Raw genomic sequence first — 23,443 nt, forward strand, 5'->3', positions numbered from 1 at the left:
CTGGTGTCATCTTTAGGATTCTCTGTGTATGGTATCATGTCATCTGCAAACAGTGACAGTTTTACTTCTTCTTTTCCAATTTGTATTCCTTTTATTTCTTTTTCTTCTCTGATTGCCATGGCTAGGACTTCCAAAGCTATGTTGAATAATAGTGGTGAGAGTTGACATCCTTGTCTTGTTCCTGATCTTAGAGGAAATGCTTTCAGTTTTTCACCATTGAGAATATTTGCTGTGGGTTTGTCATATATGGCCTTTATTATGTTGAGGTAGGTTCCCTCTATGCCCACTTTTTGGAGAGTTTTTATCATAAATGGGTGTTGAGTTTTGTCAAAAGCTTTTTCTGCATCTATTGAGATGATCATATGGTTTTTATTCTTCAACTTGTTACTATGGTGTATCACATTGATTGATTTGCGTATATTGTAGAATCCTTGCATCCCTGGTACGAATCCCACTTGATCATGGTGTATGATCCTTTTAACGTGCTGTTGGATTCTGTTTGCTAGTATTTTGTTGAGGATTTTTGCATCTATATTCATCAGTGATATTGGTCTATAATTTTCTTTTTTTGTAGTATCTTTGTCTGGTTTTGGTATCAGGGTGATGGTGGCCTCATAGAATGAGTTTGGGAGTGTTCCTTCCTCTACAATTTTTTGGAAGAGTTTGAGAAGGATGGGTGTTAGCTCTTCTTTAAATGTTTGATAGAATTCACCTGTGAAGCCATCTGGTCCTGGACTTTTGTTTGTTGGAAGATTTTTAATCACAGTTTCAATTTCATTACTTGTGATTGGTCTGTTCATATTTTCTGTTTCTTTTTGGTTCAGTCTTGGAAGGTTATACCTTTCTAAGAATTTGTCCATTTCTTCCAGTTTGTCCATTTTATTTGCATAGAGTTGCTTGTAGCAATCTCTTAGAATGCTTTGTATTTCTGAGGTGTCTATTGTAACTTCTCCTTTTTCATTTCTAATTTTATTGATTTGAGTCCTCTCCCTCTTTTTCTTGATGAGTCGGCCTAATGGTTTATCAATTTTCCTTATCTTCTCAAGGAACCAGCTTTTAGTTTTATTGATTCTTGCTATTGCTTTCTTTGTTTCTATTTCATTTATTTCTGCTCTGATCTTTATGATTTCTTTCCTTCTGCTAATTTTGGGTTTTGTTTGTTCTTCTTTCTCTAGTTCCTTTAGGTGTAAGGTTAGGTTGTTTATTTGAGATTTTTCTTGTTTCTTGAGGTAGGCTTGTATAGCTATAAACTTCCCGCTTAGAACTGCTTTTGCCACATCCCATAGGTTTTGGATCACCGTGTTTTCATTGTCATTTGTCCTTAGGTATTTTTTGATTTCCTCTTTGATTTCTTCAGTGATCTCTTGGTTATTTAGTAACGTATTGTTTAGCCTCCATGTGTCTGTGTCTTTTACGTTTTTTTCCCTGTAATTCATTTCTAATCTCATAGCGTTGTGGTCAGAAAAGATGCTTGATATGATTTCAATTTTCTTAAATTTACTGAGGCTTGATTTATGACCCAAGATGTGATCTATCCTGGAGAATGTTCTGTGTGCACTTGAGAAGAAAGTGTAATCTGCTGTTTTTGGATGGAATGTCTTATAAATATCAATCAAATCTATCTGGTCTATCGTGTCATTTAAAGCTTGTGTTTCCTTATTAATTTTCTATTTGGATGATCTGTCCATTGGTGTAAGTGAGGTGTTAAAGTCCCCCACTATTATTGTGTTACTGTCGATTTCCTCTTTTATAGCTGTTAGCAGTTGCCTTATGTATTGAGGTGCTCTTATGTTGGGTGCATATATATTTACAATTGTTATATCTTCTTCTTGGATTGTTCCCTTGATCATTATGTAGTGTCCTTCCTTGTCTCTTGTAACATTCTTTATTTTAAAGTCTATTTTTTCTGATATGAGTATAGCTACTCCAGCTTTCTTTTGATTTCCATTTGCATGGAATATCTTTTTCCATACCCTCACTTTCAGTCTGTATGTGTCCCTAGGTCTGAAGTGGGTCTCTTGTAGACAGCATATATATGAGTCTTGTTTTTGTATCCATTCAGCAAGCCTGTGTCTTTTGGTTGGAGCATTTAATCCATTCATGTTTAAGGTAATTATCGATATGTATGTTCCTGTGACTATTTTCTTAATTGTTTTGGGTTTGTTTTCGTAGGTCCTTTTCTTCTCATGTCTTTCCCACTTAGAGACGTTCCTTTAGCATTTGTTGTAGAGCTGGTTTGGTGGTGGTGAATTCTCTTAGCTTTTGCTTGTCTGTAAAGCTTTTGATTTCTCCATCGAATCTGAATGAAATCCTAGCTGGGTAGAGTAATCTTGGTTGTATGTTCTTCCCTTTCATCACTTTAAGTATATCATGCCACTCCCTTCTGGCTTGTAGAGTTTCTGCGGAGAAATCAGCTGTTAACCCTATGGGAGTTCCCTTGTATGTTATTTGTCATTTTACCCTTGCTGCTTTAAATTAGTTTTCTTTGTCTTTAATTTTTGCCAATTTGATTATTATGTGTCTCAGCGTGTTTCTCCTTTGGTTTATCCTGCCTGGGTCTCTCTGTGCTTCCTGGACTTGGGTGGCTATTTCCTTTCCCATGTTAGGGAAGTTTTCAACTATAATCTCTTCAAATATTTTCTCGGGTCCTTTCTCTCTCTCTTCTCCTTCTGGGACCCCTATAATGCGAATGTTGTTGCATTTAATGTTGTCCCAGAGGTCCCTTAGGCTGTCTTCACTTCTTTTCACTCTTTTTTCTTTATTCTGTTCCACAGCAGTGAATTCCACCATTCTGTCTTCCAGGTCACTTATCCGTTCTTCTGCCTCAGTTATTCTGCTATTGATTCCTTCTAGTGTATTTTCTTTTTCAGTTACTGTATTGTTCATCTCTGTTTGTTTGTTCTTTAATTCTTCTAGATCTTTGTTAAACATTTCTTGCATCTTCTCTAACTTTGCCTCCATTCTTTTTCGGTCCTGGACCATCTTCACTATCATTATTCTGAATTCTTTTTCTGGAAGGTTGCCTATCTCCACTTCATTTAGTTGTTTTTCTGGGTTTTTATCTTGTTCCTTCATCTGGTACATAGCCCTGTGCCTTTTCATCTTTTGTATCTTTCTGTGAATGGGGTTTTTGTTCCACAGGCTGCAGGATTGTAGTTCTTGCTTCTGCTGCCTGCTCTCTGGTAGATGAGGCTATCTAAGAGGCTTGTGCAAGTTTCCTGACGGGAGGGACTGGTGGTGGTAGAGCTGGCTGTTACTCTGGTGGGCAGAGCTCAGTAAAAGTTTAATCAGCTTGTCCCCTCCCTGTTGGTGTTTGGCCTAAGGCGACCCAACACTGGAGCCTACCCGGGCTCTTTGGTGGGGCTAATGGCAGACTCTGGGAGGGCTCACGCCAGGGAGTACTTCCCAGAACTTCTGCTGCCAGCGTCCCACAGTGAGCCACAGCCACCCCCTGCCTGTGCAGGAGACCCTCCAACACTAGCAGGTAGGTCTGGTTCAGTCTCCTATGGGGTCACTGCTCCTTCCCCTGGGTCCCGATATGCGCACTGCTTTGTGTGTGCCCTCCAAGAGTGGAGTCTCTGTTTCCCCCAGTCCTGTCGAAGTCCTGCAGTCAAATCCCGCTAGCCTTCAAAGTCTGATTCTCTAGGAATTCCTCCTCCCATTGCCGGACCCCCAGGTTGGGAAGCCTGACGTGTGGTTCAGAACCTTCAATCCGGTGGGTGGACTTCTGTGGTATAAGTGTTCTCCAGTTTGTGAGTCACCCACCCAGCCCTTATGGGATTTGATTTTACTGTGATTGCGCCCCTCCTGCTGTCTCTTTGTGGCCTCTCCTTTGTCTTTGGATGTGGGTATCTTTTCTGGTGAGTTCCAGTGTCTTCCTGTCGACGGTTGTTCAGCAGTTAGTTGTGATTCCGGTGTTCTCGCAAGCGGGAGTGAGAGCACGTCCTTCTACTCCGCCATCTTGAACCAATCTCTCTACATTTTCATAAGTTATTCCATAACTTAAGTTTTCTGTGATTTGTTTATAGGATGTTTTAAAAGTTGTGTTAACCAAAATTTTAGAAATGGAGACTTGATGGAGATAAAAACGTGTTTATTTGGCGTTTGTTATGACTGCAGCCTGGGAGACACAGATTCAAGCTCTTGAACTGTGTTCTCTCAGCTGCAAAGTGAGGGCGGCTTATAAAGGCAAAACGGTTAGCTCCATGAGCTGTTTGTCAAGAATTATCATTGGCGCTTGGAAGAAGTGAGGGCTTGGCTGGGGTCCTCGCAGCTGGCAGGTGCTGTTCTGATGACTGGTAGTGTTCTTGGATCTGTTGCAGTTCAGGAAAAGTTCAGGTTCTCAGTGGTGCAGGTACGTGTCTGAGACCAGACCCTCGATGGCCACCGCTTTTGTTTGCCTGAACTGGGATCACTGCGTTGTAATGTCGGTCTGTCATCAGTTATCATTCGGTGGTTATATAGGCAGTGTCCACTGCAGAGCTGTGTGGCGTGATTGGATCAGGAAGGACATGGAGCAGTGTGAGCACGTACATACCTGTATGTACAGGTAAGTAGGAGGGGTATGTCTGTATTTACGTTATCCTTAGATAAGGAGGTTGGAGGTTCTGCTGTTCAGGCAGCTCTCCTGGGGTTTTCTTTTGTTCTCAGGGTGGGGTTTCTTCCTCTCGCAGGAGGAAATGCTGCCTGCCTACTTGGAGCGTCAGTTTTAATTTACTTGCCTGCCTGCCTCACAGGGCAGAACCCTGGCTGAGTGGAGGGCACGGGGCAGGGGGGCTCCTGGTCTGAAGTGCTGTGGTCTCACGTACACGGGCTGTGCGTGGAGTTTCTGGGTATACATGTGACACATGGGGCTGTGTTGGGCACAAGGAGCTCTGTGTCATTTTACAGCTTTAAAAATTTACAAGAGAAAAAAGAAAGGAAAGAAAGAAAAGCTTCAGGATGAAGTAAAGCCCGAAGCTGGGTTTTGTTGGTGAAAACGGAAGAGGCGGCCGGGAAGCCCTGGGGTCTCTGGTGACCTGTTGCCTTCAGGTGTTTTTACTCTATTGGCCTCAGTAATACAATCACAGCCGTGAAGAGCCCGTTTCCCACACACTGGTCACAGAGGCTACCCGCTCCTCGAGCAGCGCGTATGCTCTCTGTCGGGTTTGGCCCATTTGTTTGGAAAGGGTCACGTATTAACCTCTCTAAAGAGCAGTTAACTTGAGAGAGAACATTTTAAAGTTCAGCAGCTGCCGGTTATAGCTATGCTAACTGCCGCTGACCGTCTTCACCACGTCTTACCGTGGACCCCTTTTGCTAAATCGACCAATTTATCAGAAAAGAATATGTGTTCCAGTGACAGCAGAGCACGATGTACTTTCTGGTTGTACTTCAGTAGATTCTTGGCCTGGTTGCTTTTTATTTATTTCTCCTTAGAGTGTTTATGAGCTGTTGTGAATTTTTTTCTGCTTCCCTCATTTTCACATCAACAGGAGAATTTTTGGTGGCTGATCCGTGAATATGTTTTCATTTTCACTTGTACTCAATTTGCTTTAAATTTTAAACACACCAAATCGCCCTGTATAAGGCAGAGTGTCTCAAAGGGAAATGAGGTAGACAGGGTAGATTTATCTTGTTCTCTATGGGAAAACATCCTTGGTGGTTTTTGTTATTTATCACCCCGTGCACGTGGCCGGAGCCCCTTGTTGTGGGCTTGTGTGCTCTTAGCACCTGAAGAGGCACCTGCCCAGCACAGATCCCACCGAGGAGTCCGCCCTGAGTCCACCGAGGGGAGGTGGGGCTGGGTGCCTGTGGTGGGCCCGAGCCTCGGAGCAGCATGAATATGAAGTAGCCTGTGATCATTTGTGGGTAATTTTAAAAAATTGGTGTTCGTATTGCCTTTTATTCTTGTAGATAGACAGTAATTTCTGGCATACCGAGGATTGCCATTGACTAAAATGGTCTGATGAAAAATCAGCTCACTGGAGCATAAAAAATTAGATACTTTAAACTTTAAAAATTCTAACTCTATACTTTTCTTTTTAGAGAAGAACCAAAGATGATACTTGGAAAGAAGATGAGCTCAGAAAACACCTTTGGGTAATATATTTTAAAGATCTGGGAAAAAAGATTTGAGCTGGGTCTATTTGGACCCTGGATGGTAATCTTGCCCGGTGTTACCGGGTTCTCAGCTCTGCACAACTTTGCTTCCGTGTGGCTCATCTCAGAGGTGCTTTGACTCAGAGAGAAAGCCATGTGGTTAATTGCTCTGGAACCCTCTTGGATCGGGTTTTCCGTCCCAGTTCGGCCCAGCATTCCACCAGTCGGGTTCCTGTCAGCGTTCAGAGCTCGGGCCTTGTGAGTGTGTGAGCGCGTGTGCGCGTGTGCGGTCTGTGTGCATGTGTGTGCGGGGCTGAGGGGTTGCAATCAAGAGCTCCTGAGAGGGGGCTTTCCCGGTGGTCCGGCAGTGTTTCAGACTCCGTGCTTCCAGTGCGGGGGTGGGGGGGGGGGCTCGGGTTCGATCCTGGTCATGGAACTAAGATCCCGCATGCTGCGCAGCATGGCCAAACAAACGACCTCCTGAGAGTTTCCGACAAGAGTCCTTGTTCCTTGAGGGGGGCCCCGGCGGATAGTGTCCTGGAGACTTTCCCGCACAGCCTCAGCGCCCCTTTCTTTTCTTTCTGACCCACGTAGCGCTTTAGGTTTGATCTGCCAGCACACGGGGACGTCCCTGTAAGTGAGCGCCTCGCCAAGCACGGGCTGCCAAGCTGAGCCCGCTTCTGCGGGTTCCAGAGTCTGCGTCCCGGCCCGTCGTGCCGGGACGGGGAGCAGTTGACGCCAGCGCTTCCTAGGGCCCTTCAGTGAGTGTGAGCCTGGGTTCAGAGCCCCATTGTCCTTCTCTCGCGCAGGCCGCTCGATCAGCCAGACCCACGGAAGAGACGAGGCCCAGAGCCAGGAAGCCGCGGAGGGAGTCAGAGGCGGACCGGGCGGACCGCAAAGAGCGCAGACCCAGCACCCCAGACCGTGACGCCGAGTACAGAGACAGCGCGGCCGAGAGGGACGGCCAGGCTGCCGGGGGGCGCCCCCGCGGGGACAGGGACAAGCCGCGGGACAGCAGGAAGGACAGGGGCCGGCCACAGGAGAAGCACCGGGAGCGGGACGCGGAGAAGCCCCACGGCCGAGCGAAGGAGCATGAGAGGGGCCGGGCGCGGCCAGCGGAGCTGCGGCAGGTGGCCGTGCACCCCAGCCGGCTGGGCGGCGACCGCGACCGCGACAGGGACCGAGACAGGCCTGAGCGCAGGCGGGCAGGTCTGTGACTCGGGGGCACTTTCCTCCTTGGAGGTGGCCCCTCCCCGCTTGTTTTCGCTCCTGGTTTTTATGAAGGTCTCGGCTTTGGCTGTGAAGTGGGAGGCCCCGGTGGTGCACGCGTGTGCTCTTTGCACTCTTTTCTTTCGGGTTATTTTAAAACTCATTTCAGTGAACAAAAGGAGTAACAGTTTTCTCATGATTTGCTGGAGTTTTACCATTGAAGTATATTTTAGGTTTATTACCTCAATAGATCACAATCCACGTTGTAAATAAACAAAAATAATGCTCTTTGATAAAAGAGAATTCCTCAAAAGTGTCAGATTTAAGCCGTATTTAAATATTATTTGTCCAAATTCCTGGGAATTCTAAGGTAGAGGTACATAACTTTTTCCTCCCCAAAATGGAAATAAGTATCTTCATTATTTTTTATTATGCAAATAGTGTCTGCTTCCTATAAAAAAATTCAAACTAGCCAACATAAACAAAAAAGGAACATATGAGAAGAGCATGTAGTGACTCTTAGAATCCTCAGGCTGTGAACACGATGGGACTAGGACCTCGGTTTGTGGTCCCTGTTGGAGTGTGTCCCTCCTGTGCAGGGGCTCAGGCCCCGAGGACCCGAGTGTGCATCTCTGCCAGGCCGAATGCTGGGGCAGAGCTGGGGTTAAGAGGGTTATCTCTAATTAAGTTTAACACTGACTACCTTACTATCCATTGCCTCTCTTTAGGATTATTATTTTGATGTTCTTGGTATTTTTAAATTTAATTAAATTTTTTATTTTTAAAATAAATTTATTTGTTTAGTTAGTTACGGCTGTGTTGGGTCTCCGTTGCTGTGCACAGGCTTTCTCTAGTTGCAGCGAGCGGTGGCTACTCTTCGTTCCTCTTCATGGGCTTCTCATTGTAGTGGCTTCTCTTGTTGTGGAGCACGGGCTCTAGGCACGTGGGCTTCAGTAGTTGTGGCACATGGGCTTCCGTAGTTGTGGCACACAGACTCAGTAGTTGTGGCACATGGGCTCAGTAGTTGTGGCTCGTGGGCTCTAGGCATGTGGGCTTCAGTAGCTGTGGCATGTGGGTTCAGTAGCTGTGGTGCGCAGGCTCAGTAGTTGTGGCACGCGGGCTCCAGAGCGCAGGCTCAGTAGCTGTGGCACACGAGCTCAGTAGTTGTGGCTCGTGGGCTCAGTAGTTGTGGCACGCAGGCTCTAGGTGTGCAGGCTTCAGTAGCTGTGGCACGTGGGCTCAGTAGCTGTGGCGCGTGGGCTTCAGTAGTTGTGGCATGTGGGCTTCAGTAGTTGTGGCACGCGGGCTCAGTAGTTGTGGCACGTGGGCTCAGTAGTTGTGGCTTGTGGGCTCTAGGCGTGCGGGCTTCAGTAGCTGTGGCACGTGGGCTCGGTAGTTGTGGTGCACGGGCTCAGTAGTTGTGGCTCGCGGGCTCTAGAGTATAGGCTCAGTAGTTGTGGCGCACAGGCTTAGTTGCTCCACGGCATGTGGGATCTTCCTGGACCAGGGCTGGAACCTGTGTCCCCTGCACTGGCAGGTGGACTCCTAACCATTGTGCCCCCAGGGAAGCCCGGTACTTTTTAGTAATACAGTCTGTTTTGGTTTCAGATCAGTCCTTTGGTCTGCTACCTGATCTGGTTTTTCAGTGCAGTGTTGAGTGGGCTGCTCTGGAGAGACTCATTGCACAACTAGACTCTGACGGTCCTCCCTCCTCCCCTGGTTGTTTTCGTGCCTCTTCTCTCATCTCCTCTGTGTCTCCCCTGGATCCCCGGGGCCCTCCCTTCCTTCCTTAGGTCAGAAATCCTGACGGTCATCCTGACCCCCCACTCTTTCTCTCCAGTCTCTTGGAACCCAGCCCTTCACTCCTGTGTACCCCCAGGAGACCCCCACTGGTTGTTTTGATCTTGTGTACCCCAGGCTCCTAGAAAGTGGTCAGGTTTGGTGAATACTTTTGTTTTTTTAATAAATTTATTTATTTATTTATGGCTGCACTGGGTCTTCGTTGCTGCGCGCAGGCTTTCTTTAGTTGCATCAAGCAGGGGCTACTCTTTGTTGCGGTGCGTGGGCTTCTCATTGCGGTGGCTTCTCTTGTTGCAGAGCACGGGCTCTAGGTGTGCGGGCTTCAGTAGTTGTGGCACGTGGGCTCAGTAATTGTGGCTCGCAGGCTCTAGAGCGCAGGCTCAGTAGTTGTGGCACACGGGCTTAGTTGCTCCGTGGCATATGGGATCTTTCTGGACCAGGGCTCGAACCTGTGTCCCCTGCATTGGCAGGCATATTCTTAACCACTGCGCCACCAGGGAAGCCCCTGGTGAATACTTCTGGAGTGAATGAACTTTGTTTCGATGATCTCTGTATGTTGAATTTTGTCCTCACCTTTAAAAATGTGGATTCTTTTAGTTTTAAGCCTAATAACTTGGTGCAAATTCAAAAATGAAAGTCTAGTTTTTCACTACTGAACGGGGCTGCAGGCGTCACCAGTGACTGAGGTGGCTCTGTTGGGTTCCCCCATGGCAGGGAGAGATCATGGGGTGGGATGGGTGCACCCACCTGCATCACAGGGCCTCCTGCATCCATGTGCCCCAGGCGGCAGGGCTGTGGGAGACCCGGGGCGGGGGGCAGTCCCCCAGTCATCCGAAGCCGGCTTTTGCCTGCAGATGAATGAAGCAGTCTGCCCAGCTGGACTGGACTTTGCTTCCCTGAGCATCTCAGTCCAGGGCAGGAGCTCCAAAGGCCTGTGTTTGGGCCGGGGCCCCTCTCGGGTTCCCAGGCGTTCTTCTGACATGCTTTCCAGGTTTCCTTCTTTATTCCATTTTAAGTTTAGATTCTAGAACTTTCCATTCTTGAGATTGGAGAATGTGTTTTAATTAAAGAATATGTTTTCATATGTGTTACTGTGTGATACCTACAGTAAAGACTGCAGCAGGATGTTAGAAGATATTTTTGCTGTGCTAAAGTTTGAGAATGTTAAAAGTCCGTTTTATTTTTGTAGTAAGTAAAGCAAGAATTGCAGAGGGGGAACGGAGAGCTAAAGACTCTGAGAGAGGAGATGAGGAGAGAGAAAGAAGATACCGAGAAAGAAAGGTACGTAGGGCGAGGCCTGGGAGGGGCTCCAGCTGCAAAGCTCAGGGCGCTCAGGCACAGGTGTTTGAGGGCTTCTGGAAAATACTGTAAAACGGAATCTAAGACCTAGGACAGTTCTCAGGCACTAAGTTCTCACAGGCAAGTGTGTTTCTCCAATTCCAAGAGTAAACCTTGGTTATCTTGGAAAATTTACAAAATGCAAATAATAATAAGAGAAAAAATTTAAAAAAACAGAGATAATTACTGATAATGTTTAGATATATGCCCTATAGGTTTATGTACATATATTCATATAAGTGTATGTGTTTGGATATGTGCATAGAAGCTTTATTTCCTTACGTTGGAGTTTTACTGTTTTGTAACTGTTCTGATGCACTTGGAGCATTTTTTCTGAGCTGTCACGTCTGTCTATAGTATTTTAATACCTGCAGAATACAGTATTCAATGATGTTTTCTGGACACATCTGCTTTTTTTTGGATACTTACGTTGCTTCTAAATTTTTTTGGTATTGTAAAGACATCCATGGTATAAACTTTTTGCGTTTATTCATAATTATTTCCTTATGATTAATTTCTGGAAGTGAACTTGCTAGATCAAAGTAAGTGTTACCCCATTTGTTTTACATTAGACTGTAATTGTTCATACATCAGAGTGTGATTCCCCATGTCCTAAGCAGCAAGTGGGCATTATCATAATTTTTAACATTTGCTAATTTGATTCAGAAGCAGAGGGTATTTTTAAAAAATACTTATTTTTATTTATTTATTTATTTGGCTGTGCTGGGTCTTAGTTGCGGCAGGTAGGCTCCTTAGCTGTGGCTCACTGGCTCCTTAGTCGTGGCATGTAACTCTTAGTTGCGGCATGCATGTGAGATCTATTTCCCCGACCAGGGATCGAACCTGGGCCCCCTGCATTGGGAGCACAGAGTCTTATCCACTGGACCACCAGGGAAGTCCCCAAAGGGCATTTTATAAAAGGGTTTATTGTCCTATTATTAGTTACTACCTGTGTACGTCTGCATACTTGTCTAGTGGGGTGTATTGTTAACTTTAAGAGTACTTTAAAGATGAGCTCTCTGCTAGTTATATATGTCAGTGTTCTGTTTGTTTTACTGTGCAGTTGTTATTTTTATAAGTAAGTTTAAAGTTATGAAGTAGTCAGGTCTGTCTTTCCTTATTTCTGTTGTTGTTGTGATGCTTGGAGAGCCCTCTTCCCCACGCTGGTGTCATGTAAGGAGTCGCCTGTGTTTTGTTCTGGGTCCTCATAATTTTTTAACGGTAAATCTTTAATTCCCTTCGAATTCAGTCTGTGATGGGTGTGCAGGAATCTAACTTCACACCTGAGGAGCTTCTCCATGTTTCTCTTTGGGAAGGTTATCCTGGTGGCCATGAGCAGAGCGGGTGGGGGCTGGAGGGGATGGAACCACGGGGAACAGAGGCGGAGGAGGCCCTGAGTGAACGGAGAAGGACGGTTCAGTTTGGGTCCTGCTGAGACATGGTGGTGATGCTCCCCGAACCGGGCGCTCATGACCCACTGTGTAAGCTTGCAGATCGCTGCCTTGTGGCCTCGGCACCCGTGGTCCCTGGACATCCCTGGAGGCTTGGGGGATGCAGGGATGGCTGAACCATCTCCCTGCGGGTGGGGGCAGACATGTGAGCTGTGTGCCATGAAGAGAGGCGCAGTGTGCGCCTACGAAAGCAGATGTCCTTCCAGACAAGTCACATGGCTCTCTCAGGAGGGCCTTGCGTGTTGGTAGCGCTCAGGACGCGGGGGAGTCGAGGAGAGGGCGGCAGGAAGGGCAAGGGTGTCCGCCATGCAGAGGAATCGGGACGACGCTCCTCCTTAGGGCGAGGCTGCTGGCTGCGGTGTCTGTTGTCGTGTGTGTGTGTGTGTGTGTGTGTGTGTGTGTGTGTGTGTGTGTGGTCTGCGTGGTTTCCTTTCCCATCGCCAGGTGAGTATGGGAAGGTGCCTGTGGCAGGACAGGGGAGCGAGAGCCAGGGGAGCTCTGTGTCTTTCCCTGTGTTTGCTGTAATGTGTATATAAGACAGCAGGCGTCTGTTTTATACGCTCATGTGTTTTTCAATGTCACGTCCAAAGTTGCAGTATGGTGACAGCAAAGACAATCCTCTCAAGTATTGGCTCTATAAAGAAGAAGGTGAAAGACGACACAGGAAGCAGAAAGAGCCAGACAGAGAAAAGAAACATCGAGAAAAAAGCAGCACAAGGGAGAAAAGAGAGAAGTATTCAAAAGAAAAAAGCAATTCATTCTCTGACAAGGAAGGGGAAGAAAGGCATAAAGAAAAACGCCATAAAGAAGGCTTCCATGTGGACGAGGAGAAGCGCCGAAGCAGCGTGGGCAAGAAGGAGCACAGGAGGAGGGAGGCCGAGGTACCATTTCCTGATGCGTCAGCCCCCTCAGAGAAGGGCGCATCCCCTTTTGGTGTACCTTATTCACCTCCCTTATGTCAAGCCCCTTATTTACTAAAGAGAGGTTGTAAAAACCGTTATTTTAAGAGATGCCTGTAACATCGATGCTGTTGTTAAATTTTGAGCTCATGACCTCCTTTACAGAGCTCACTAGTTACGGTTACTTCATTATGATATACTAACTAATGGTTATGGAATTTTTTTTGATAGAATGGTGAACGCAGAAATCGAGGTGCAAGTTCGAAGAGAGATGGGACTGGAAGCGAGTAAGGAATATTCGTCCTTTGGTTGTTTATTCTGTTTACAACACAGTTCTCACACAATGCTTCAAAATGAATTTTTCTTGTTGGGCCTGATTAGGGCCAGTAAGTGAGAATAAATTATAGATGCACCTCATTTACTCTCAATGCAAACCCTCTAAATTGTATTTTTGGTGTACTCGTGGAGCTTGGAAGCTTGTTATATCAATGAATCATTAGTCCTGTTCTGCCTTTTGCATACTTGCTCATGCAGCGTTAGACCGTCCACCGTCACCGATTTGCTTGGGAGTCTCTGCTTTGCGAGGGGAGAGCGTCTGCAGGTGGGCTGTTGGGCACCTTTTACCGGCCTATGGTTCACCTCCCCTAAACACTAAGCGCAGACACGCCCGCAGACCACCGCTGCCCAGTGTTTGCAAGTCAGACAAAGGCCAGGGCATTGGCCAGGCCGCTGCACATCTGCATCTTCCCTGGGATGTTGGGTGGCCCTTTGGAGCCTCATCTTTTCTGGTGAAGCCTGGATGATACCTATTTTGTGCGGCTCATGAAGATTACAGATTAGAGTTTGTGTGTAAACCCTCATTTTGTATATGAGCTCTGCGTTATAATTTGTTCTTTGTGACAACTATATTTGGTAATTCTTTTTCGCAGATTAGGAAGACTCAGGTTAAATGCCTTGCCCAAATTCTTACAAGTTTGAACAAAGTTAGTTCTTAAACCTGGGGGTGCAGATTCCTGGATTTTATGTTGCAGATCTGCTGGAATGCACAGTGAAGCTTTTGCTTGGTTCTGTATGTTTTTAAACGTATGCTGTGTTGAATTGGTATGAATGTAAGTTCCAAAAATTGAAAATCAACTTGCAATTTTGAAAGCCTTTATTTTAGGTCCCAGGTAAACATATAAAATATGATTAAAGAATAGAACATATTTCAAGATAAATCTTTCTTTTGGAAATACAAATATTATATTAAACACAAAATAACATTTGGGAGATTCTCTAATAAAATTACAGGAATATTCTAGAAGTCTTATAAGGATTTAGAGTCATACACAAACACAAGTTTGTTAAAACGCATAGTTTCTTCTCTCTCTACTGAAGATATTTCCTATCTTGTACTACTGCTGAAACAGTAAAAATGGTTTAAAAAAGGATTGAGTATTCATAGTTCTAACATAGCATGCTTTGCAATATGCCAAACTACTGCCATCTTAATCATATCAGTTGCTGAGCCTTCACTGGGATGTCAATGTTTTAATTTTCAAGTCTTCGTTTAAAATTAATTTTGATTTTGATCATATTTGCTTCCTAGGCATGCAGAGAATTTAGAGAGGAATAATGGGAAAGATAAAGATTCCAGAAGGAAGGTAAGACACTTCACACTGATTCTGTTATGCAGTGGGCGTGGTCCTGCGACTCAGACCCTGAGGCGGGCCTTGTTTGCAGATGGCTTATTTGGTTGGCTATTCCAGGAGGCACAGAAGAGATACATTTTAGATTCAAAGACTCAAATGGATTAAAAGTAAAAAGATGGACAAGGTAAACCATCAAACAGCAGCTGTAACAGAGCTTGAGTGGCTGGACTAGAGGTGGAGGAACGTATGGTAGTAATAGAATAATTAGCTTGCAGGAAGATGTGACATTTATAAATGAACATGCACCTCACAAAAGAGGCACAAAATACGAGAAGCAAAAACTGACAGAATTAAAGGGAGAAATAGAAAATTCAACGGTGATTGAGACTTTAGCACCCACTTTCACTAATAGAATGACAGCATTTCGTGCTAGCAGATTAGACAATTTAGATGAAAGGGAAATTCCTGGAAGACATAAATTGGTGGAATTGCCTCAAGAAGAAACAGAAAGTCTGAGTAGCTCTGTGGTTAGTAACAAAACTGTGTTAGTGTAGAAAATCTCTCCACAGAGCGACCCAGGCTCAGATGACCTCACTGGCGAATTCTGTCAAACATTCGTTATTATCACTGACGCCCTCACGGCCCTGCTCCTTACGTAGTTGTTTCATGTTCTGGACTAGGTGTGCGAGCACGTGTTTGTGCGCACGTGTGTGTATACTCGAGAAGCACATGCAAGTCATAAGGTGTAAGAGCTGTTTCATGTTCTGGACCACGTGTGCGTGTGTGTGTACTCGAGAAGCACGTGTCGGTGATGCGGTGTCACTCAGGACACCACAACTCCCAGTCTTCATCTTGTATGCCATTTTCATAATTATCATCAGAAGAGTCTTCAGAATGATTCTTTGGTATCTCTAGAATTGTATGCTGTGGTGTTAAAATTATTATCAAACCACTTCCTGGGTTTTTGTCTTCTTATAGATAACGCGGCAAGCAGATTTTGGCTTCTGTTACCTGTGAAGAATAATCGTTTTCTCTCTCTGATAGTTGTCTGAAACCCTGGCCTGTGAGATACCTGTCCTTAGTATCTCGTGCCATGTCTTTACAGACCTTTATTCCGTGTACATACACGAAAGCACAGTAATCTTTCATAAACCAGGTCATGCGGCATGTGTTGTTTGATGTGAGGATGTTTTATTCACTCAGTTTGGGGCAGTGGTTGGATTCCTTACTGTCTAGCTGTAGCCACACCTTAGAAAAAAAAGTTAGCCTTACAAATAATTCTTCCCACATAATCTTTTTTTTTTCTTTTTTTTTTTTTTTTTTTTTTTTTTTTGCAGTACGCGGGCCTCTCACTGTTGTGGCCGCTCCCGTTGCGGAGCCCAGGCTCCGGACGCACAGGCTCAGCGGCCATGGCTCACGGGCCCAGCCGCTCCGCGGCATGTGGGATCTTCCCAGACCGGGGCACGAACCCGTGTCCCCTGCATCGGCAGGCGGACTCTCAACCACTGCGCCACCAGGGAAGCCCTTTTTTTCTATATTATCTTTCACAATCCTATTTTGATATATATATTTGGGGGATTTGAATGCCTTCTTTTCTGTTTTATATACACATACACCCCATGCAGCATATACTGTTTTTCCTGATTTGTTGTGGAAACCCCTCCAGTTCTAATGATACAGATCTCCCTCCTACTTTTCGAGGGTAAATTTCTTTCTTTCTTTTTTTTTGTTTTTTAGAGAAGGGCTTTTATTTTATTTTATTTTATTATTTATTTTTGGCTGCATTGGGTCTTCGTTGCTGCACGTGGGCTTTCTCTAGCTGTGGCGAGCAGGGGCTACTCTTCGTTGCGGTGCGCAGGCTTCTCATTGCGGTGGCTTCCCTTGTGGAGCACAGGCTCTAGGCCCGCGGGCTTCGGTAGTTGTGGTACATGGGCTCAGTAGTTGTGGCTCACGGGCTTTAGAGAACAGGCTCAGTAGTTGTGGCACACGGGCTTAGCTGCTCCGCGGCATGTGGGATCTTCCCGGACCAGGGCTCGAACCCTTGTCCTCTGCATTGGCAGGCGGATTCTTAACCACTGTGCCACCAGGGAAGCCCTAAGTTTCTTGAACTGGAATTATTGGATGAAAATATATAGTTTTTAATGTTTTCCTTCTGTCTCCCAATGTTTTTGGTAAGTGTTAGCATTATTCACTAGACTTACAATGTGAGCCACATTTGTAATTTTTAGTTTTTGGTAGTCACCTTAAAAAAGAAACATAAAATTAATTTGAATAACATATATAATCCAACATTTCTGAAATATTATTCTTTCAACATGTAACCGATATAAAAAATTATGAATGAGACATTTTACATTCTTTTTTTTGCCAAAGGAGCAAAATATGTGATGTCTTTTCCCCCTGAGAGAGCCCAGAAGTGATTTTGAAGATGTTTGGCAGCTCATTCTGGCTTATGATTGGGTCATATATTTTATAACATCAACATTCTTCAGCATTTATGGAGAGCCCACAATATGCCAGAATAGTTTTATGGACACGTGGAAAACTGCTCATTTTCTTCATGGTGATACGCTGTGCACTCCCCACTCTTTGGCACCAAATGGTTTTGAGCAGTGACATCTGAGAGCTGTGCCTTCCTGGGGCCAGTGACCACAGCAGGATGGCCAGCTTCTCCCGTTTTACCTGCCACCTCACTGGCACAAGGAAGAAGGTTCACAGTTCTCCCCATTTCTTGGAAGAGAAAACCGAGGCCCAGAGAAGCTGAGTTCCTGTGTGAAGTCACACCGCCAGTGCCCCTCTGAGCAAGGACCTGCGTCCCCATGAGAGGGGGGGTGGGCCCTGTGGCTGCCCTGGGACCCTCCCTCCGTCCCTCTGCGCTGACCAGCTGTGCTGTGTCCCCCAGCATGGCCGCGAAGAGGGCCCCTCGGCGTGGAAGCTGGACCGGAGGCAAGGGAGCGAAGAGGCCTTGGTAAGGAGAGGACGTGTCTCTGCTTCTGTCCCAACGCGCGCTGTCACTCGTGTCCCGGCTCTCACGGTGTGTTTCCTGGGGGTGATACCCTCCTCTTTTAGGCAGCAGGACGTTAGGATGGAGGGGGAGGTGCGTGCTTGCCCCGCCACTGCCCTTGGGTGTGCGGCTTCCTGAGGAGCGTGGGCTGGATGCGTCCTCAGCCTTCTCGTTGTTGCTCTGCGTTGAAAGCAGGTCTGGGGAGAATGGAAGAAACTGAACAGAGGCGTCACAGAGACACAGTTCTGGCCATCGTCAGTGAGACATATTCCACGTAGCAGATAATTTTCAAAAACAAAAGCCAAACCAGAGGCAAAGGAAACGGCCCTTTCCTCCTGTAAGAGGCCATTGGTGACGCCAAGGCACTCTCTCCAAAACTGGGGGGTGAAGCAGAAGGCTGTGTGCTCGGGGCCCCCGTGGGAGGTGGAGGAACACTTCCTTGGCACCGTCCTCCTGTCTGCCCCTGACGGGCGCCCTGGGCACTGTGAGGCCCTGGGTGCTTGCCGAGTGATGAGTTGTTGGCACGCAGCGAGCTTGCGATGCTATGAGTTTTGCTTAAAACTCCTGCATGACGTTTGTCTTAGTTCCTCTTCTCAATCAGCAGGGTCCTGTTTATTGGTACCGTACACGTGGCATGTCATGCACCATAACGTACGGTGACTTTGTATGACGATGTGCCCAAAGCACCTGCTCGTGAGGCAGGTTTTTGGTCCTCTGGGCCTGCGGGGCACGTCCTCATCCCCGGGCTCAGAACCGAATGTCCACTTTGAGGCTCAGCTGGCTTCTCTGTGGCTCCGATCACTGACTTCCTGGCATTGGTCACCACACAGCAGGGCACTAGGTTCTGGAGAGAAGATGAAGCCCTTCCCACCCCCTTCCTGAGCTCCAAGCTTGTCGGCCCCTCCTGGACGGTCCACACTCCGCAGGCTCACCCTCTGCTCTCCATCCCCAACATCTATCCTGTGTGAAACCCGAAAGCCTGCGAGTTGTCTCCTTGCCCCTGGGCAGATCAGCAGTGCCCACCTCCGCAGCAGGCCTGCGGGTGGGTCTCACCTCCCCACATCTGTCCTGCCTGCAGGCGCCAGGAATGTTTTGTTTCTTCCTCCAGGATGGAGACGGAAGCCCCTTCGGTGATTGAATTTGTGGTGCTTGGGGCGTCCACCACGGGTGCTGGGGAGCCGTGGGGGTATGAAGCAGGTGTGGTGTGATCAGATTTCCTGCTCAGAAGGTTGTCTCTGAACTCCGAGGGCACGAGAGGGGACACGGCAGGGACGGTAGGGGCTAGGCTGGGGGGTGGCAGCGTTGGGGCGGAGGGCCGGCTGGCGGGCGGGGAGAGCGGGGTCCCGGCGGGCTCCTGGTGTGTAGGCTTGTGAGCGGTGGAGGTGCCATGTCACCAGTAAATCGGGCGAGGGGGAGCGGAGGTGGACAAGAGAAGGAACAGCCTTGGGGGAAAGTGTGAGTTTCCTGAACCTGTATTTCGTTTCTGCCACCTCCTGCCCTGGAGACCTGGAACGTCCTTCTGCTCCGTCTTCCCGGCACCCTCTTCCTCATCCCTCAGACCCAGACCGGGTCGGCCTGAGGGTGACACGTGCAGCCACCCAAACCTGCAGAGCACGACTGAGCGCACGTCCACTGCAGGACTTACTCAGACTTCAGGGGAGAAATGGAGGCTGGCGGTGGTCAGTGATGGCCGGGCCAGGGGCAGGGCAGCACATCTGCCTGCTCGTGGGGCAGGGCTGTCTGCTGGTCCTGGTTACTGGAGCTGTGGTGGGCCACACGGGACCTGGCTGGCGTGTGCTTGAGCACATGTGTCAGTGTGTCTGTTCTTAACTGCAGATGCCGGGCTGTGATCATGGATGAGAGGCACAGTGGGGAAGGCAGTGCTGAATGCCAGTCTGTGGGTTATTTGTATAATACCTTCTCTCTTTTTCACTTTTTAAAATTTTGTTCCATTGGTTTTTTTTTTGGTTGCGTTGGGTCTTCGTTGCTGCGTGCGGGCTTTCTCTAGTTGTGGCGAGCAGAGGCTACTCTTCGTTGTGGTGTGTGGGCTTCTCATTGCGGTGGCTTCTCTTTTTGTGGAGCATGGGCTCTAGGTGCACGGGCTGCAGTAGTTGTGGCACACGGGCTTCAGTAGCTGTGGCTGGCGTGCTCTAGAGCACAGGCTCAGTAGCTGTGGCGCATGGGCTTAGTCGCTGCGCGGCACGTGGGGTCTTCCCAGACCAGGGTTCGAACCCGTGTCCCTTGCATTGGCAGGCGGATTCTTAACCACTGCGCCACCAGGGAAGTACCACACCTTTTTTCTTTAGCCACCAGAATTATAGAGGTTTCCCAAAAAGAATATGATTGTTCACTGTTTTCTCTTTCTGGCTATGCTTATAAGTTAGGGTATTTCTTTAAGAGTTGTAATTAGGTTATGTTCATTTTATAGATATTTGAATTTTAAAATTAGCAACATCAAGTGAATCTGAGAAAACATGTATTTTCCCAACCGATTTGCAAGAGTCAACTTATGATTGAATATTTTAATTGTATGTTTGATTTCTACTCTAGGAAATTGAAAAGGAAGACACCGACTTAGGAAATGCTGGAGCTGGCGAATGTGCAGCCGGTTCTGAAGATGATTTTGAAGTAGGTATAAAAATTTAAAATTTTCTCAGCTTAAAGATAATTTGTTCTAAAATCAGTAACTTAATAGTTTTTTTTTCTTTCTGTTGCTCTCAATACTCCTTAGCTGTTTGATTTAGGTCTGGCACCTATAAAAAGTTTGCTCTATGTCTACCGTTGCTGACCAATATGATGTAATTAAGTGGTTTTTCTATTTAAGCTATTGTTAGTGCACTGCAGTCAAATGTGTACATACATGTGCACGTGTGTATGCATGTATACGTGTCCATCTACATGGAGTATGCATGTAGCACACGTGTATGTGCACATACACTCCCATTCTCAGCACAAAGGCGTTTGCACGTTATTGTTCATTCAGAGCGCTCAGTGTACGTAGTTCTGTAGAGTTTGTACAGGTGCAGAAAAACAAACGCAGCAGTTCATACAGATCTGTGATGCAATGATGTGGGAATCTGTGAGCTGTAGAAGTCGCCCTGAGCCACACTGAGGACCACGTCTGTTTCAGGCTGTAAGCTGTGCGTTTTGTCCTGTGTGCGTGTCTGCTACATTTGCAGGGCTACGAGGATGACTTTGAGGTCTGTGACGGGGACGATGACGATGTTGCACACGAGCCTGAATCAGAAGAGACAGCGGAAGAGCTTCCTCTGGCCAGAAGGAGGGAGATACAGGAAATTCAGAAAGCCATCCACGCAGAAAATGAACGGGTCGGCGAGCTGTCCTCGAAGCTGTTTGAGAAGCAAGGCCAGACGGAGCGTGGCAGGGGCCCGGGGCCGGGGCCGGGTACGTGAGTGCATGCTGGTCCCGTGTCGCTCCCGGCCCTTCCACCCCCGTGACGGCGCCCGGCAGGTGCTCGGCGCGTGGGGCCTGGGCGCAGCCCTGCTCCTTCCCTGCGCCGTGTCGTCCGTCAGCTGCACAGGCTGCTGTTTTTCTGGAGCCCCAGGTGTGTCAGAGGGGCCGCGTGGCGGCACAGGGTCTGTTCCCCAGGGAGCTGTCCTCTCCCGGCGATTTTCTTTAGGAGATTGGAAATGTATTTCGCTCAGAAGTTCTTGGCATCTGGGTGTGATAGGGCTACTTGTAAGGGTAGGAGAGTTCTTTTCATAAACGCTCCTGACTGTCCTGAGTGCCAGGTGTTCTGAGGGATGAGAAGCAGGAGGCGCTCGGTCGGCAACCTGCTCGCGGCCTCCAGGCTGGTGCCCTGGCTGGGATCCGGCTGTGCCTGGCTGGGATCCGGCTGTGCCTGGCGGGTCTGATCAAGCTGTGAGACGGCAGGGGAGGGCACGCTCTTTGCAGGAGTTCAAACACATATCCAAGAGGAATGAGAAGACAGAGTAAGATACAACTGGAATAAATGTGTAGACAGACGGCGGTCAGTCTGCACGGGAAGCGCAGAAATCCTTGGGGGATAGAGGCAACAGAGGCTGTCTGCATGGGAGGGTGAGGGCCCGAGCTGTCCGTCCTGGTGGGAGCTTTCGGCAGTTGATGGTGGGTCACCAGGCCAACGACCTCCGCACCCTGTGACCTGACGAACCCCTGCCCGCGTCTGCCTGTTTTCTCTCTGCCACAGTGAGTGGCTGATCCAGCATTAAGTTGCATCTGTCTCTGTTCTTCAGTTGTTTTGTGCGTTCACGTCTCAGCTCCCTTACCAGAGGACACGCTTTGGGAGGGGGAGGGGGAGAGTGGGGCGGGAGTGGAGGGCTGCCTTGTATGTGTATTCTTAAATATTTCTAAACATAGTGTGATTGGCACATGCGTAGGAAGTTTTGCTTTGTCGCTGAAAGTTTTAGATGACGGTAGCTGGAGTGGTTCTTAAATGCTCGTAGAAGATGTTTAACACTAGTTATGTGTAAAGACCTTACTGAACGTAATTGGTATGCATGCTTCTGGCTGGTTTACTCTTGATTCCTTTTGCTTGAAGAAACGTTTCAGTGTCACGAAAACGCTTTTTGTCTGTGTGCAGCTGCAGACGTTTCCCCCTCCGAAACCCCTGCTTGTGGGATTTTCCTGGACTTTGCGACAGCCTCACGCCGCCAGAAGAGTCGGACTCAGGCCCTTAAGCAAAAGTAGGTGTGTTGGGAACTTTGCAGGAGGAATTAGGGAGTTTTAATACACTTTTCTTCAACGTACCCTTAAAAATTAGCTCTTGTTTTGTTTTCACTGCTGGTGTTCAGGCACGTGATTTCATTTGTGCTCCGTTTCCCTGTGTCCAGATGTTGTGTCCTGGTGCGGGTGTGCAGTGCTGTAGACAAAATCGGCCCTAGCATTGGCGTTAGTTCTGGGGGCCCCTGGGAGCCCCCACGTCACGGCTGCGGCAGCGTCACAGTCAGGGGCCTGCGAGGCTGGTGGCCGGAACCCCGAGCAGAGAGTCGGCCTGGCCCAGCCTGCGCCTGTGGTGCTGCCCCCTCCTACCCTGTGGTTGGCGTCACTCAGGGCCAGCGCTCTGTTTCTCGCGTGAGGAAGCTGGGGATTCGTGGGTGAAGAGCCCCACGCTGGCCCGGGCGCTGTGCCTCCTGTGTTGATGTCCTCCGTGGGTGCCGCAGGCCAGTTGTGTAGACGATGAAGCGCAGGCCCCGGGTTAGCCTCTGGTGGAGGTGGATGTGAGCTTTGAACAGCCAGGGCCACCAGGCGTCAGAGTCCAAGCTTACACGACTGTGAACTCAGAAATTTGCAGAATTCCTAGATTCATGAAAGTGGAGAACAGAATCTCAGCCCGTGGTCTGCTGTACTCCCAGTACAGTCTGGGAGCAGATGTAAGAGTCCACCCAGATCTGGGATGGATGCAATAGGTTTAGAGAGAGTGGGATCGGCCAGGGAGACGCACTGGCGGAGCGGGCTCTTCCGCCCCCGGGTCTCATGGCCGCCAACCTCTGCAGCAGCACAGCTCTTCCAGTGTCTTATCAGATGAAGGCGGGGGTGAGGGTGGACAGGGGCTCGCCTGGCTGGACGCGTCCCTCAGAGCGGGGTGGGTGGCGGGCAGGTGGGATGGGGGCCTGAGGGCGCCGACGGCACAGGTGGGGTTTTCAGCCCCGGGGCCTCGCTGTACACGCGTGAGTTCCCACCTTAGTGACTGTCAGTATCTCAGGCTCCCACCAGACAGACCTTCACGAGCCCCTTGGCCGGAGCCACCAGCTCCTCCTGAGGCTCCCTGCCCCGGCCCATTCTTCCCTTTGCACGTGGTCGACGTCACGTCGTCTCGTCTCCAGGACACGCAGTGCGAAGCTGCTCCGGCTTATCGACCTGGACTTCTCCTTCACCTTCTCCCTCCTGGACCTCCCACCAGTGAGCGAGTACGACATGTACATCCGAAACTTTGGGAGAAGAAACACCAAGCAGGTGAGCACAGGGTTAGCTACCAAGTGCGAGTGCAGTGCGTTGGCAGGAGTTCGTGTGGCGCGGTGCCCTGTTCCG

The 23,443-nt window shown here is 48.1% G+C and overlaps 1 protein-coding gene across 1 annotated transcript in view; it reads left to right on the forward strand.

Annotated features, from left to right (window-relative positions):
* The window catches only part of DYNC2I1 (dynein 2 intermediate chain 1), a 45,702-nt gene that overhangs the window by 3,036 nt on the left and 19,223 nt on the right, over positions 1 to 23,443 (forward strand). Inside the window, exons 2-12 of the mRNA XM_065883636.1 lie at positions 6,028 to 6,081; positions 6,891 to 7,290; positions 10,280 to 10,371; positions 12,470 to 12,760; positions 13,010 to 13,065; positions 14,367 to 14,421; positions 17,312 to 17,377; positions 19,964 to 20,041; positions 20,593 to 20,818; positions 22,002 to 22,098; positions 23,239 to 23,368. Of these exons, the coding sequence (XP_065739708.1) occupies positions 6,028 to 6,081; positions 6,891 to 7,290; positions 10,280 to 10,371; positions 12,470 to 12,760; positions 13,010 to 13,065; positions 14,367 to 14,421; positions 17,312 to 17,377; positions 19,964 to 20,041; positions 20,593 to 20,818; positions 22,002 to 22,098; positions 23,239 to 23,368 (1,545 nt within the window). The remainder of the gene's footprint in view (positions 1 to 6,027; positions 6,082 to 6,890; positions 7,291 to 10,279; positions 10,372 to 12,469; positions 12,761 to 13,009; positions 13,066 to 14,366; positions 14,422 to 17,311; positions 17,378 to 19,963; positions 20,042 to 20,592; positions 20,819 to 22,001; positions 22,099 to 23,238; positions 23,369 to 23,443) is intronic.

The sequence above is a fragment of the Phocoena phocoena genome, chromosome 9, assembly GCF_963924675.1.
Source record: "Phocoena phocoena chromosome 9, mPhoPho1.1, whole genome shotgun sequence".
Lineage (NCBI taxonomy): Eukaryota > Metazoa > Chordata > Mammalia > Artiodactyla > Phocoenidae > Phocoena > Phocoena phocoena.